The 16,460-nt window shown below is 35.2% G+C and overlaps 1 protein-coding gene across 1 annotated transcript in view; it reads right to left on the reverse strand.

Annotated features, from left to right (window-relative positions):
• Window positions 1-2,730: 2,730 nt before the first annotated feature.
• LOC125863723 (uncharacterized) overlaps window positions 2,731-16,460 on the reverse strand; it is a 36,669-nt gene continuing 22,939 nt past the window's right edge. The window contains exons 31-33 of the mRNA XM_049543746.1: window positions 4,165-4,294; window positions 4,048-4,051; window positions 2,731-2,981 (exon numbers count right to left, since the gene is read on the reverse strand). Of these exons, the coding sequence (XP_049399703.1) occupies window positions 2,731-2,981; window positions 4,048-4,051; window positions 4,165-4,294 (385 nt within the window). The remainder of the gene's footprint in view (window positions 2,982-4,047; window positions 4,052-4,164; window positions 4,295-16,460) is intronic.

The following is a 16,460-nucleotide window of genomic DNA, read 5'->3' on the forward strand; positions in this document are numbered from 1 at the left end:
GGTGCTTATCCGAGTTTGTTGGTGAGTCCTCAATGATTCGAGGGCTATGTTATGTTTCCTACTCCTATGTTTTGAGACTTTAGCTTGCAATTGTATTTTGACTATGAGGGGAGCCGGTAGTATGTCATGGCCCCCGTCCTATCTATGTATGTAGAGGTGTGCGTTGGACAAGAATTTTGTAAATGAGCTTGACTCTTGTTCTATGATGTCATTTTGAAATGGTTTGCCCTTAGTCCCTATTTCCTGTTAATTAATGTTGAATGTGCTTCCGCGATCGATGAAGTGTGATGACAAGTTTGAGAGGCTTGTTTGGGGTTCCTTCGGGTTCCTCATTCGCCATGTCACGTCTAGGCCCTAGGCTTGGGTCGTGACATCTTCAATACCCACTTCCAATTGCTTAGAAATGGAAACCTTCAAATCTTCAAAGCTAAGGAACAAAGTCTCCAAAACTCTAAGTTCTAAAAACTTAAAATAATGTTTGATACTGATTGCATACAAAATCTGATACTAAACTAAAAATTCAAACAAGTATTTATAGTTGTCAAAAGATGTATTGCGAAGGACCACTCGGCGCAGTTAGTCGGGATCGCCGATCGATCGATCCACTCGGCGATCCGCCCTTTGGTCCGGTTCATCGCCTTTCTGCATTGGCCTTCAGCAAATTCAGGTTCTGTAACGTTGGGCGATGGAGTACTGCATCGCGGAATTGTTCGGCGACTCGCCGACTGCTCTTTTCTCTCGCCGACTCAATTTTCTACTTCAGAGCTTGGCATATTGGAACATTAGGTGAGACCATAGCCATTTGGCAACTCGCCTAATGGTTTAGGCGATCCTCATGTTGTCTTTTCTTTGTTATTTTCAGCTGTCTTGTTCCTTTCTGCCCAATAGTTTCCATGGTTAGTCGCTAACTCCAAATACCTTAAACTCAAGGATTTTTATCAGTCATTGAGATAAAATATGCATTTTAGGACACTAAATCTATCAAAATAAATCCCTACAAGAGTCCAAATCGTGGACTCATCAACACCCCAACTTAAACTTTTGCTTGTCCTCAAGTAAAACTCAAGTTCAGCAGTTCAAAAAGGATGTCTCAAACAGTGCTACACAAGACTCAATCATCAATGCACACAAAAAGTCTCAACTTACTAGTGCAAGGATCAATTGTGCACTCAAAGATTCAAGTTGTGACTCACCATTACCAAAGAATCTCAAGCTCATTATACTTGCTTCAAATGCAAGTTCAAGCTCAACAAAGGTATTCAAATGCCCTCACAAAAAGAATGATTCCATATTCACGTAATGGTTTAGTCATTTAAAGTTCTGAAATCAAGATCAACACTCACATTCACAAAGATAAATACAATGCATGATTTCACCCATAGGTTTGTCCTTATTTTCCAATCGACTTTTGCTTCAGCTCATACAAGATCAAAAAGGTCTTTTTAAGACTTGTAACGGGGCTGAGTGCGAAGGTATGGTCATTTAGGCTCAGTGACTTCTATCCTCATGAAATGTGATGTGAACAACACCTTCTTTCCTTCTCTTTATCATTTTCATTCCAGCTCAAAAGTCACATCTTATTCATCCTCCATGGGTCATTGGAAACCCCATTTTCTTTGTATTTCCATAACCTTATTTCACAACTTTTTCTTTCTTTTTCTTTTTCAATCTTTTTCTTTTTCTCTTTTTTTTTTATATGGAGGGGATCCATTTTTCTCAAAACATGGGCAAAAGAGACTTCTTTGCATTTTCTTGATTTACCTTTTCTTTTCACCACACCCCCAACTTAGGCTTTTGGCATAAGTTGGCTATTCACATAAACTACAAATCATGAGGATTATGGGTAATGGATCGATAAAAGGTCACAATGTTGTCAAGTTTCTTTCAAGAAAGGGTAAAGGCTCAAAGGGTGCTCAAAAGAGGTTCACACACTCATAGGGTAAGCCATAAAAGAGGTATAATTTCAAATTGGTTAACACTCTTTAAAGTTGCCTAAGATCATCTCAAGAAATTGCATCACTTAATCAACTGGACCAACGGGGAAAATTCTAGGTGTTATCACACATGGTTCACGGTAAGCTCATCACACAAGGAATTGACACCAATGTCAAACAAGACTTCACACTTTCGCTAGTGTGCAATGTTCATCACAAGAGACTCAATTTGATACTTGGCTAGTCACAACGAGATGCAAAGAGTTCACATATTGTCTATGCAACTTCAATTGGCCTCGTCGTAGCCGCGCATTCATTTATGTTCGATTATGAGCACTATTCGATTCATCGGTATTGATCAAAATCGATACTCAAATTTGCAACAGAACAGCCACATTCAACACATACAAAAGGTGGCAAAATTTTTTCGAAAGGGTCAGAAATCATTTATAATTAAAAGCAAAGAGCTACAATCTCAAGTGTCCACAAAAGAAGTGTAAAAACACAATTTTTAGCTCAAAGCCCAAATATAAACAAAACAAGAATTACGAATGTCACACAAAAGGTGGGCCTCACCCCACTACAAATAAAAACATTTGTCCTCAAATGCAAACAAGCTAAACATATCCGAAAATCAAAAGAAATAAAGACAGAGAGGGAGATAAAAAAGGGGATCTTGTCTACGCAGTCGCTCCATCTGTTTGGGCATCAGTTCCTGGTGCATCAATCTGGTCTCGGGCATTAGTACTCGGAGTTCCTTCAAAAGGAACAATAGAACCAAACTCACCAGGAGTTGCTACAGGTGTGTGTTTGCCAAAAATTTCCGAACAGTTGTATAAAGTCCCCGGGCCCATGAAGGAATAAAGGGGTCTCGGGGAGTAGTCTTCCTGTCAGAAATGGGCCTCTTGTCCTTGTCTTTGTTTCCAGGTGAAGATTCTTGCCTTTCCTTCTTCGGAGGCTTTGATCTCCCTTCATTTATTTTGAAATTCTGTGCTCTTATCTCTTTGGGTGGCATGATTCTCCCAGCAACTTTTGGTCTTGCCATGTCTGCAAAGCATTGAGACAAAGTTAGGAAATATTCGAACAAAAGCACAGTAAATCAGTTTTAAAGCTATGGCAATTTGGCGAAGGGAAGGGTCTTTCGACGAATAGCCAATAACTTTCAGTGAGCAAGAATTAGCTCACCGAGAGTTACAGTGGAAAAAGATTTCAGGGGTGGAGACAAAAGGCGATCAGAAGACTTTCGGCGAGTCGCCGAGTGCGCTCGGTGACCTCAGACTTCTCGTCAAAAGTTACAGAACCAATCATCAAATAAAGCATGAAATTAAAGGCGAGATGGGGACATTAGGCAAATCACCGAGTGGTTGGGCGAGCTCGACCTAACTCGCCAAACGACCCAACATGCCTACTTTCAACCCAACTTCTCGAATTCAACCCCACAACCCCGAAAACAAAATCAAAACATGTACAACTCAAATTCAAACAAGACCCATAACACCCATTACCCTGGGATACTCAGACTTCTCCCGATTTTGCCAAATTTGGCCAATTGACGATATTTGCCTTTAAGAATAATGTCACCTGCTCTATCATTAGGCAAATTACGTCGTTTGGCATAAATATGGGCTACTCAAATTTCACCCAACTAAACTAGACAACATGCAAGCACAACCCCACATAATTTAAATCATTTCAACACACAAGAATACGGGCAAGATTAACAGCTTAAAATAGGCACTCAAACATACTAATCCTATCAGAGAGGCCCAACACATGGCAATCAAGATAATAATGTTGCAAATGAGTACAATTTTGATAAAAATGAACTTGGGGTTTGGAAAACCAACCTTTTATGCCGATCAAGATAAGATTAAATGTTAGGCGACAATGTAATCCAACTCTGAGCACCAATCAACCGATAAAATACTTCTTGAAATGCGACAACATATAAACTAAGGTGCAGGTGTGAGTTTGTGAAGATTTAAAGAGAGGGAAAGTGAATGAGTTTGAAAAATATAACCTTTTGGCCTTAAAAACCATCCGGTGTTCACCCGTTCGGCGACATTAGTCTTACTCACCGATTCGCTCGGCGAAGCACCGAATCGACACTTACCTCGCTGAATTTTACAGGACTTCCAGTTGATTTGGATATACAAACGGCAGACTATATTGGGGTCACCGACTAGGTTGGTGACTCACCAATAATTTCCTAGTTTTCGACGAAAGCTACAGACTCCAAGTGAAATTTGTCTTGAGTCCAATGGCGGTCTGATTCAGGGTCGCCAACCCTTTTGGCGATGCACTGACTGGACCTTTTTCTTGCCAATTTCCCTCTTTTCGAACACTTTTCACACGTTAACCTGCACAACCAACACACCATTATTCCAAACAAAGAAAGGTAAACAAATAAGAAAACTTGGATTGCCTCCCAAGCAGCGCCTTAGTTAACGTCGCGGCACGACGCAAGTCCACCTTCAAGCCTCATTCTTAGGGTTAGCCATATTATCACTAGGAAAAAACCCCTGCTGTCTCGGGTTGAGATGAGACGATATATGACCCATTTGGGTCTCCAACTGCTTGATTGACACTGAATGAGAGGTGATGGTCTGGCAAAGAGTAGACACATCTTCTTTCATTTCTTTTAAAATCTTGTATGACCCTTCAACTTTGTTGAGGATACGAGAGAGCATATCCTCAGATCTACCACCTTTCTAACCTTCATCCCTAGCCCAACCTTGGTTACCACCCTGCCTCGGGTAGTTTGAATGATAGCCACCGCCTTGGTTGGCTAGGAAATTTACCTCTTCATTATACAAGGCTTCAAACTTGGACTTATCCGAATTAGGACACCCGACACCCACGATATTGACACTTCAAGAACTAGCTCCTATGACATTTTTAGACAAAATATCAAGTTGTGTCATGATCTAGGCCATGTTCGGGTCCCTCTCTTGGTCTTTCTCCATCTATTCCTTAGTCAACTTGAACGTGAGAGGGGAGACCTGGTCTTCACAGGTATACCACGCTCTGTGTATGGTAGTCATACCATCAAAGAGCTGAGTCGCTATCACATAGTGTTGCTGCATCAAACCTCTCGGAGAAAGTTGGTCATCAACACCCTTATTTACCAAATCAAGACTCTGGTAAAAATACTGTAGCAACATGTTATCAGGCGAGCCATGGGTTGGGCATTGAAGCACCAATTTCTTGAATCGCAGCCAAGTTTCATGAATTGGCTCACCTTCTAGACGCTTAAAGCTCTAATGTTGTCCCGAAGAGTCATTATCTTCGAGGGAGGGAAATATTGCACTTGAAATGGGGTGACCAACTCCTCCCACGAAGTGATTGATTCACGTGGCAATTCAGCCAGCCACTTGCACGCTTCTCCCATCAAAGAGAACAGGAACAACCTCAACCGAACCTATTCTTGGGAGATATTCTTGAAGGAGAATGGTCCCCATACATCCACAAAGTTTCTAACGTGCTCATGGGGATCCTCATGAGCCAAACCATTGAAAAGCCCCTTTAGTCGCAAGAGTTGCAACATAGTACTCATGATGTAAAATACCGCGTGCCCTTCGGCCAGAGGCAAGCGAATGGAACCAATACCGCCCATGAGATGGGGGTCATTAGCATGAGGCTCGTTGACATTGTTGAGGTTTTCGATGTCAACTTAATGGCCTACTTGGCTGCCATTACTGCCGTTTACGCTCATACTTCATGTTTTCAACACAAACAAGTAAAACAAAACTAAGAATTAAGTAAGTAGAACTATAACTAACAAGAACAACATCCAACTTAACTAAAAATTCTCAATTAACACCACTCCCCGGCAGCGGTGCCATTTTGACTTGATGTGTTTGGGCACTTCATCCAATACTAAGAGTCCACGGTCGTTCAATAGTAATATAACCCAACTAGTGAGTTGGGGTCGAGTCCCAAGGGAGCAGTTTGTAACCGAGAATTAAGAGAAAAACAAGAATGTGTTCAAGTCAATTATAGCTATAAACATTTACGAAGAAAAACATATCAAATTAAAGGGTGACACAAGTGTCAATTATCGAAGGGGGTTTTGTAATCAATTATCAATTAAAATGACAACTAAAAATGAAAATGCAAATATGGAGACGGGATTCTTGAGATGAAATAGGAATATGGGCTAAAATAAACCACTGGGTAAATTCTATCGATAGTAAATCGCTGTAAATTAGTAACTAAGCTAGACTTTAGTGGGGGTAAATTTTCTCTCGAACAATTTACCCTGAATCAAATCAGTTTCTCTCAAACACCGATAAGTGGCAATAAAGCACAACCTTCGCCTTAGTCCATTCACTCTCTCGAGCTGAATGTGTGGGAGAGGGTTTAGGATTCACTCTCTCGAGCTGAACCCACGACAACACAATAACCACAGACTATTGATTCAGTAGTTTTTGTTTTAAAACCTCTTTGTCGGGAAAGTCAAAAACACGGAGATAAAATTATATTTACAACTACAACCCCATTAAATTGAAACACAAATACTGAACGAAATCACCTTTAAACAATAAAATTACTATCTATCTGCAATACCCAGCAGTAAATTCAACCCATACTCACATATTCACACCCCAAGAATTGGGGTTTTAGCTAGACATAGTAAAGAGATAGAAATCGATACCAAAAAATGTTTCAATCAAATAGGTAAGATAGATATTGTCTTTACACATGTCTAAGATGAAGAATCTTCAATACCCACTTCCAATTGCTTAGAAATAGAAGCCTTCAATTCTTCAAAGCTAAGGAACAAAGTCTCCAAAACTCTAAGTTCTAAAAACTGAAAATAATGTTTGATACTGATTGCATACAAAATATGATACTAAACTAAAAATTCAAACAAGTATTTATAGTTGTCAAAAAATGTGTTGCGAAGGACCACTCGGTGTAGTTAGTCGGGATCACCGATCGATCCATCCACTCGGTGATCCGCCCTTTGGTCTGGTTCATCGTCGTTCTACATTGGCCTTCAGCAAATTCAGGTTCTGTAACGTTGGGCGATGGAGTACTGCATTGTGGAATCGTTCGACGACTCGCCGACTGCTCCTTTCTCTCGCCAACTCGATTTTCTCCTTCAGAGCTTGGCACACTGGAACATTAGGCGAGACCAAAGCCATTCGGCGACTTGCCTAATGGTTTAGGCGATCCTCAGGCTATCTTTTCTTCGTTATTTTCAGCTGCCTTGTTCCTTTCTGTCCAATAGTGTCCATGCTTAGTCTCCAACTCCAAATACCTGAAACTCAAGGATTTTCAGCAACTATTGAGATAAAATATGCATTTGAGGACACTAAATCTATCAAAATAAATCCCTAAAAGAGTCCAAATCATGGACTCATCATTTGTCAAACAATCTTGCAAACTTGGATTGAAAGTTGCACTGAATAAATAATAGAAGAGAAAAGGTAATCACTTTTGAATTTTAACTCAATTTTTATCTATTAGCTACTTAATGTTCATGTACTTTTGATTCGTGTATTAGAAATCAAGAACATTTATGTATCATCTTTTTTAATTGAGAAATCATTGAAAGTAATGCAAAGTTAAAAACTCGATGAATAATAACCTCATTTTTCTACCTTTTACACTTAATGACCTTTGTTGTGATGTGGGTGCTCTTATCACTAGAACAAAAATATGTACATTATGTTATGTCTCATTTTATACCCTATAATCTATATTATATGAATTCTACAAAACAAAAAAAAAAGTTTAAAGCCATTTTGATGTCTTTTTGTCCTGACCTGAAATACACTCTAGACGTGTCATTGCAAATAGGACCTCGAAAGGCCCTAAACAATCCACTTGATATTAGCATGACACAAAGATAAAGAAGTACAATATGAAATCAATCATAAAGATAAAGAAGTCTAAATCGTAATATCTCAACATAAGGGGACCTTAATACAAAAAAAAAGCTTGAGTTTGCGGAAGATATACTAAGTTTGATATACGTCTTTACTATATAAATGTGGTTAGGACAAACCCCTAAACCACAAATAAGTCTAAAACTGAAAATGACATCAAAGAAATAATCAATAAAGCATGATATAGCCCTTGAACCATGAGGATTCACCACTAGCCAGCACCGTTGATAGATTCAATCTAGCCACAACCGAATGGAGGAGCGTCAAATCCTATATTTTAAAATGATATAGGCACAATATGCATTAGTACATTGAATTTACTAAATATGAAAAACATGCATAAAACTATAAACATAAATCATGGTAAGTTTGAAAATGTACTAATGCATGACCAAGTAAAACAATATCAAGTCTTGATAAGCTAGAGTCATAAATCATGGGAGTAAGGTCAATGCCAAACTGTAGAGATCATGTTGTAAGTTTAAAGCATTTCATTTTAGTGTGTACGAGAGACTATTACCGACATATAACCATCGGATCTAACCATGAAATTCAATGTACTACCCCATTGAAGAGGGCCCAATATATCTTGCCAGGACACAAAGGATTATTCTTTCATAACTCCGAGACTGGTACTCACCAGTAGTCCCTCTCGAGACCAAAAACATTTAAAGACTGGATACTCGCCTCTATTCTCCTTACATTCATGAACACTCGGTCTATACCTACGGTGGCATGTAGTTATGGGACACGAATAATCACCACTAGTATGCTCGGTGCTAATGCATTATACTTAAAGAGTATCTCTTTAAATCATCATGACTTCATAAATTGTTTATAAGACACTTATCTAAGCATCTAAATCATGATCATATTTCATATTAAGAATACCTCGATCGAAAGCAACCTAATTCATCAAAAGCATGTTGGCACTTTATTCGAAAGGATTTGTCAATCTTATCCTTTTCAATCCACAATGCATACATGCCATCAAGACTTGATTTCATAATAAATCATACAAACAAAGCATGGGTTCATGAAAAACATCCTTAAAGCATTGTAAATTGACCAATTCCTCAATTCAATGTTGTATACATAATCTCAAAGCATAATTCATGATCACAATATAAGCACATAGTATTGGGTTCATATAAAATTCATCAAAAACATGCATGCAACTCAATTCATTCATAAAAATATTGATTGAATTTAGTCATCAACGATTGAACCCATTACGAAAAATCCAAAACCCTAGAATTTGGATTGAATCATAAAAAGATTTGGAGAAATCGTTGGGACTCAATGAATGAATGGGGATCTATTGATCAACTTTCTATATACCTTGATAATCACAACCCTAGAATGAAGAATAAACCTTGAAATTTTGAAGAAACTCTAGCTTTTCCTTGGGATCTTGGAGAGAATTTGGAGAGAAAATCTTCAGAGCTTTTGAGAGTTCGAGTTAATGGGAGGGAATAGGTAGAGTTCTAAGTGTAAAATAAGTTATAGGGTAAAAATGACATAGTCTATGATTTAAAAGGGTAGGAAAAGAACCAAATGACCCTAAGTTAACAACAGTCGAAAGGGTTTTACGAACCAACCTACGATCCGTAGAAACTTCTACAGGTTCCTGGTCGTCCGTAGAACAAGTATCAGAGGTCTAAATATTCAATAAGTTTCCAAGAATGTTTCCTACGATCCTTAGGTCTTTCTACGGGTCCTAGACACCAACCGTAGAACCCAAAGTCAATCAGAATTTTCACTAAGTTTGGAATCCCTTCCATGGCTACTTTCTACGAGTGAAGAATCTTCTACGAACCGTTCTATTGGTCCGTAGGAAAAGTTCTGGGAGTTGTCAAATTTCAAACTTTCAGAACCTTTCCACAACTGCCTTCCTACAGACCGTAGGACCTTGTATAGGTCGTAGGTGGGTTCGTAGAAACTGAACTATAGTGAAAAATGCATTTTTTCCCTTCCACTTCGACTTACCATTTTTCGACATGTTACACTTTTGTCTTTAGGCCAAAAGTTTAGAGAACTTTTTGAGTGGTGGAAATACTTGTTGTTCGACGGTACTATAATTTTTCCCACCATTATGGCACTGTTAGCTCACCTCATAGGCCTCTCTTTCTTCTTCTCTGCTTTTTTCTTTTCTTTTGTCTCCACCACTATGCTGGAAAATGGCAACTTCAGATGTAGCGACTTTTCAACCACCACCAACAAATAAGTTGATATCTAACAATCCACTGCTAACGGCTAGATCTGCCTATTCTTAATATTTTTTGGTAATTTTGTATGTTTTTGTTGTTGCTCCGATGTTTATCATTGTTGAAGCATCATTTTTTCGATGGAGACCAACTTCAAGAAAGAGGTATCCTGTCAGCCCTTCAACTTTATGTTAAACTAGTCCAACAGTATGAATAGTCTTACATACCTAATTATGAAGCTTTTAGTTTGGAAACTTTGATGGAGACATAATTTATCTTGAGCTTGAGGAAGAACATTAGCTTCTTGGAGAAAATATTTAGGCTTGGAATCTTAGGGCTTGATCTTGAGGGAAGAAACTCTTTTATGAAGTTCTTAGAGTGGAAGAACTTGAGAAAACCGGAATGAAAAGTTTCTCTTTGTATCTTGAATTTTTGACATGGAAGTTTTAGGGTTCTTGATGGAGAAGAGGAACCCTATGTGAGTTTTGAGAGAATTTCTAGATACTTGAAAATGTATATTGATGAGTTTGAGAGGAAAACTAGTTAGTTTAACTCAGTTAATACACTCAAAAACAACTTAGAATATGATTAAAAAGCTTGGGAAATGACCAAATTGTCCCTGGAATGCATGCAGGAAGTTGTTGGAAAAAATCGCAGCAAGCCTTCACGGATGGCTCTACGGTTCGTTGAACATTCCACCGTCTGTAGTTGTCATCCATAGAACTTCGACTGCCTGGGCTTCACTAAAATGGGCATAATATTTTACTCTGAACTCGAAATGGAGAGAATTTGGTGGTGTTGGAAAGAGCACTCATAGACCTTTAATTTGATAGGTTAGGGCCACCTAATTCGTCATGTACTGAGAGATATAGTCGTTTAAAGTTGACCCAAGGAAAATCATATATTGAAACTGAATCGCTAGAAAAGCTTTCAACTCAACTTTGTGCTAGGAAATTATAGTTACTTTAATTCATATCCAAACTCATTCTCACACTAAAGAATTAACCCTAACACCTAAAAACAATTGAGAATCACTCGGCACAACCTTATATGTAAATGAAGATTGGTTTGGGTCTTAACTTAGAAATTTTTGGGATGTTACACACCTTTTCACATTGAAGGTTGAGACTTTTACAAAGAGTTTCAAAAAGTTGTGACTTTTCCAAAAAGCTATGATATTTTGGATGAGTTGTGATCTTTCAAAGGGTTGGGACTTTTTAGAAGTGTTGTGAATATTTCAAAGGGTTATGACTTTTCCAAAGAGTTGTGACTTTTCTGAAAGATTGTGTCTTTTATGATAAGACACAATAAGCACATGTTCATACTACTTTTGTTGGCTATAAATAGAGGGTTCCCTCACATTTTTAAACTTTGAATTTTCTAAATTTTCTATTCTTCTTCTTCTTCTTCTTAGAACACCCAATTTAGTCCATACTAAAATTATGAAAGAAAACATAAAAGTATATTTTATATTCTATTACATTTATTTATTTGTTTATATTATAAAATATATTAAAAGCATACACCTTTCACATTGAATGTAGAGACTTTTTCAAAGAGTTGAGACTTTTCCAAAACGTTCTGATTTCTTCGATGAGTTGTGATCTTTACAAAGGGTTGCGACTTTTCAAAAGGTTTTGTCGAGAAAATGACATAAATAGTCCCTTAACTATAGGAGTAGGTCTAAAGCGGTCCCTTAACTATACACTTATCAGATTTAGTCCTTTCACTATTCAAAAACTTATCAACCTTGGTCCCTTAACTATAAACTTACCGATTTTAGTCCCTTAACTATAAACTTACTGATTTTAGTCCTTTAAGTATTCAACAACTTATCAGGTTTGGTCTTTGTTCATTTTTTAATACGGTAAAAAACTTAAGTATACAACTTAATAACTTTAATTACACGAATATAGCAATACTTTTTTTTTCAATTGAATAGCAATATATTTTTTTTTCAAAACTGGAATTCTTATTAAAAAAATAAAAAAATGTTTTCAGCCACAATTATCCATATCCCTTAAATTTCTCCAATTATTTTATCTTCCCTGATTTACTCCAATTTGTTATATATCATATCTCATAAAGAAAGGTTTCCTACAAAAATAAAATTTCTCTTCCAAACTAAGATCGACGATCAAATATGCAGACCAATAATTTTTCAATTTTAATTCATCACAGAGGGTGTTGGGACGCATCAGGTAATCTTTTTGGTAGTAATTCCTTTGGTTTTGTCGAATTTGGTGGAATATAAATTCATAAGATTTTGGTTAATGTTCTGGTGCAACTATAAAAGGTTTAATTATTAAATAGATATTAAGATTTAGCAATTATTTGTGGAATATTATTAGGATTTTTACATAATTTGCATTTTAATTCTTTTTGGTATTTATTCGTTATTTTATATTAACGTTTTTGGTGTAATACAACAACATCATATGATTTTGATTGTAATATGATGAGTCGAATAAGTTGTTTATAAAAAAATTAGGTTAATTGGTATGTTGCATGCCGAATGTTAGCAGATTTTATCAATAGTTTCTTTTGGTATGTGATATGGTGTACACATACCAACTTAAATAAATTTTTGATTAATTTTTTGGTGTATTTTATTTATCCGAATTGGTGTAGATAATAATTTAAAAATTGGTCATATGTGATCTGGTACTTAATCTGGTATATTTGTTTCTATAAATTGGTGGTAAATTAATACTCTAATCAATGTGTTGGTGTATTTTTGGGTTAAATGTCAGATTACTTTTGGTATGTCGATTGGTGTAATACAGTGTATGGTTTAACTGATTATGTGAATTACCACAAATTGGTTTAGGTATGTGATGTGGTACTTATGCTGGTATATTTGTTTCTAGTAAATGACACTAAAATAATACTATGATGTATGAGTTGGTGTATTTATTGGCCTAATATATAATACCATAATTTCAAAATATTTATGTTATGATGTTTGGTGTAATAAATTTTTGGTGTAATTGATGGTGAAAATTTAGGTGAAAAATATGGTGAAAACTTTGGTGCACATTTTGGGCAATTACTAAAGTATAGCGATAATTGTCTTATATACCATCGAATACCAATGTAACTACCAAACTGTTGAAATTGATAAGTGTAAAAAATGCATTCTGCAAATTTTTAAAATTTATTAATAATTTGAAATTTTCTACGGGTAATTACGTGGATTACAAAATTGAAGGAGTGATGTATGATGCAAACACCAAATATGATGGATTGATTACTACTATATCTTCGCAATTGGATGTGGACACGACCATTTATCATTTGGAACTCAAGTATTTCGTGATTGGCCCATCACCACCAATGAAGATTCATAACGATATGGGTGTCCAAGATTATTTAGATCAAAAGAGATGCAATTCTGATTTCTTTTCAAAATATCCTTTATATGTAACGTGTGCGGATAGAGCTATGGAATCCATTGAGTACCAAAATAATGTCCAAACAACAAGGCAGGAAATATTGAGATCAACCACACTTTGTTTGATTGGCATGGATCCAGTTTTGGATGGTTATGTTGAAGAGTATGAAGCAACCAGGCAGACCACCAAAAAATGATCGCAAAAAGGGATTCACCAAAGGAAAGAGGAAGAAAAGAAAAGTCACCTGCAGTGAATGTGGTTTATCTAGGCAAAACAAGAAGACTTGACCAAAAAATCACACGAGAATTAGCTTTATGATATTTTTATTGTTATTTTTACTTTGCAGAAAGTTATGCAGTTGAACTCATTTGGTTAATTATGTAGTTGAACTCAATGGAGCCTTATTTGAAAGTTGATTATTATATGTTATCTTATTCATATTATTGAAGTTGAAAATTGTTATTAAAGGCTATCATGAACTCATTTAATTTACGTGATGTGAATAAGAAACTATTGATAAAAAAGTGAGGTATGTAATGATTGATATTCTGCTATATGTATATAATTCCAGTCTAAAACAGAAATAATAAAAGTGAAACTACTTAATGTGAAAAACTTGGTTACCAGAAATAATAGACTATGTTAATGTAAAACGTTGATTAACAATTGTAAAATATGCTCAGATACTGATAAAAATATAGGAATAATGAATAAAGGTGTGTTAACATATTGGTTTGATCTGGAACCAATATATGGTAAAATAGGCACGAAATTGGTAAACACATAGACACGTAATAATGGTTGTGTGTAGAAATCATATGTTTACTTTATATACCAACATAAAACAATAAATTGGAAATAAACAAGTTTAGGTTAAATTCATGGTTTGAATGATAGCAGAAAAAACACACTCTATTAATGTAAAAAAATTGGTTTACTTAAACTAAAAACTACACAAAACTTGGTAAACGTAATGATATATATACCAAACTAAACATTGCATGAAATCAAATAGCACATATAAAAAAGATTTGGTAATGCTAAAACCAATTGTCATAATACTAGTTGTATAAAGTAATTCAACTGTTTGAGTTATATACCAACCTATAACGGTATATTGTAAAAAACTATAAAAGGTTAATATTTTGGTTTGGATCATTACCATAATTACCACATTTTGTTCATGTAAAAAATTAATTTATATATGATAAAAAAAAAGGCACAAATCATGGTAACGCACTGGTATACATTCAAACCATATGAACGCACAAAAATTGATTTATATATGATTTAGTATTTTTTTGAACCTTGTAGGACGAATTCAAATCAATAGCAATACACTGCTTGATTTTGTTATCAGGCGATTGTGTAAAGGCATTCAACTCATATGAAGGTCTTGGGCTTACGATGGGCAGACTATCAATGCCTATTACTTGTTTATTAAGCCAAGGGCTCTTGCGGGGAGTCTTATCCATCGATGGAGGATTATAAATCTAATCAGAGAATAACTATGGTGATTTTGGTTGTAAAAAGAAGGACTTGGAAAGATGGAAGGTTAAAATTTTGTTCTTCCAACGATAATACAAAGAAAGATGAAAGGTTGAAATCTGAAAAGAAGAAGATGGATGGTTTTTACTTGGAAACAATGAATCACCTAGGTAAGTAAAAACATAAAAAGTTTTATAAAAAATGAAGCAACTAATTAAGATCTCAATAAAGCAGTCATTAATTCATGGAAAGTAAATACATCATGTACATGTAAACGTATATAACTGGGACTGTTTACGAGAGATAAAATAGATAATTATTAAATACCCTAATTATGCTCCACATGAAAAGGGCACATAATTAAAAACCATAAAAAGATAAAACCGAATAGAAGAGAGAAAATTGAAAAAAAAATACATTTAAATAAAAATTAATAATTATTTTGTTATCTGTGTAATTTAAAAACTCTTTATGTAATTATATATAAATGTATTGATTTAAGTTAATTAAAGTCTTAAAGTGTATATTTTTGTAATTTTCTATACAAATAGCTTAGATTTATATTAACGAAATCCATGTCTCAAAAAATTAAATCCTTTAGCACCTTTTTTTTGTTGTTTCTCTCTCTCCGCTATTTTTTCTTCAAATTAACCTTATGTGAAGAACCTTAACCTCAAGAGTTGTGACTTTTGGGATGAACTAAAACCTTTCTGGAGGGCTACGATTTTTCTAAAGGGTTATGTCTTTTTTGATAAGACATAATTAGCACATATTCATACTACCTTTGTTGGCTACAAATAGAGGATTCCCTCACATTTTTAGACTTCAAATTTTCTAAATTCACTATTTGTCTTCTTAGAAGACCCAATTTAGTACATACTAAAATTACGAAGGAAAACATAGAATTTTTTACCAAAGTAAGCTATTATAAAAATTAATATATCAAAATAATACGTTTTTTTAAAATTTTACAAAACTAGTATAAACGTAGTTCACAGTAACGTTTTAGGTTATATTTTATTCAAAAATATTGAATAACAAAAAGACAAAAATCTGACAGAGTAAACAGACATAAAATGTTATTGTCAGTAACGTTTTATAATTCGTTACTCTGAAGCACGTTTTACAGCTAAAACGTGACTCACAGTAACGTTTCTTAATGGTGAAAATTGAAATCCAATCTTGTACATCTCTCATTCATTATTCGAATTTCCACTATTAAAATGGATAGATATATTTTGTACATACCTTCATTTGAAATATATATGATTTTCTCTTTTCTTTCTCTTTTCACATAGACAATACTTTTTTTGAACAAAAGAAAAAAAAAGTGAGGATGACTTTACACAAATTGGAGTTTGTCTTGTATCATTTCAATTTCAAAATTTGTAAATAAATCATATGAGAGATCTTCTTAATTCAAGCCTAAGATAGCATCCCTTCCAAATATTATACCAATTGGTTTCTTATCATTATTAAATATTAGACTATCAATAAAGAAGTTATTGAATTAAAATTGATGTAATAAGTAAGCAAACC

The sequence above is a fragment of the Solanum stenotomum genome, chromosome 5, assembly GCF_019186545.1.
Source record: "Solanum stenotomum isolate F172 chromosome 5, ASM1918654v1, whole genome shotgun sequence".
Taxonomy (NCBI): domain Eukaryota; kingdom Viridiplantae; phylum Streptophyta; class Magnoliopsida; order Solanales; family Solanaceae; genus Solanum; species Solanum stenotomum.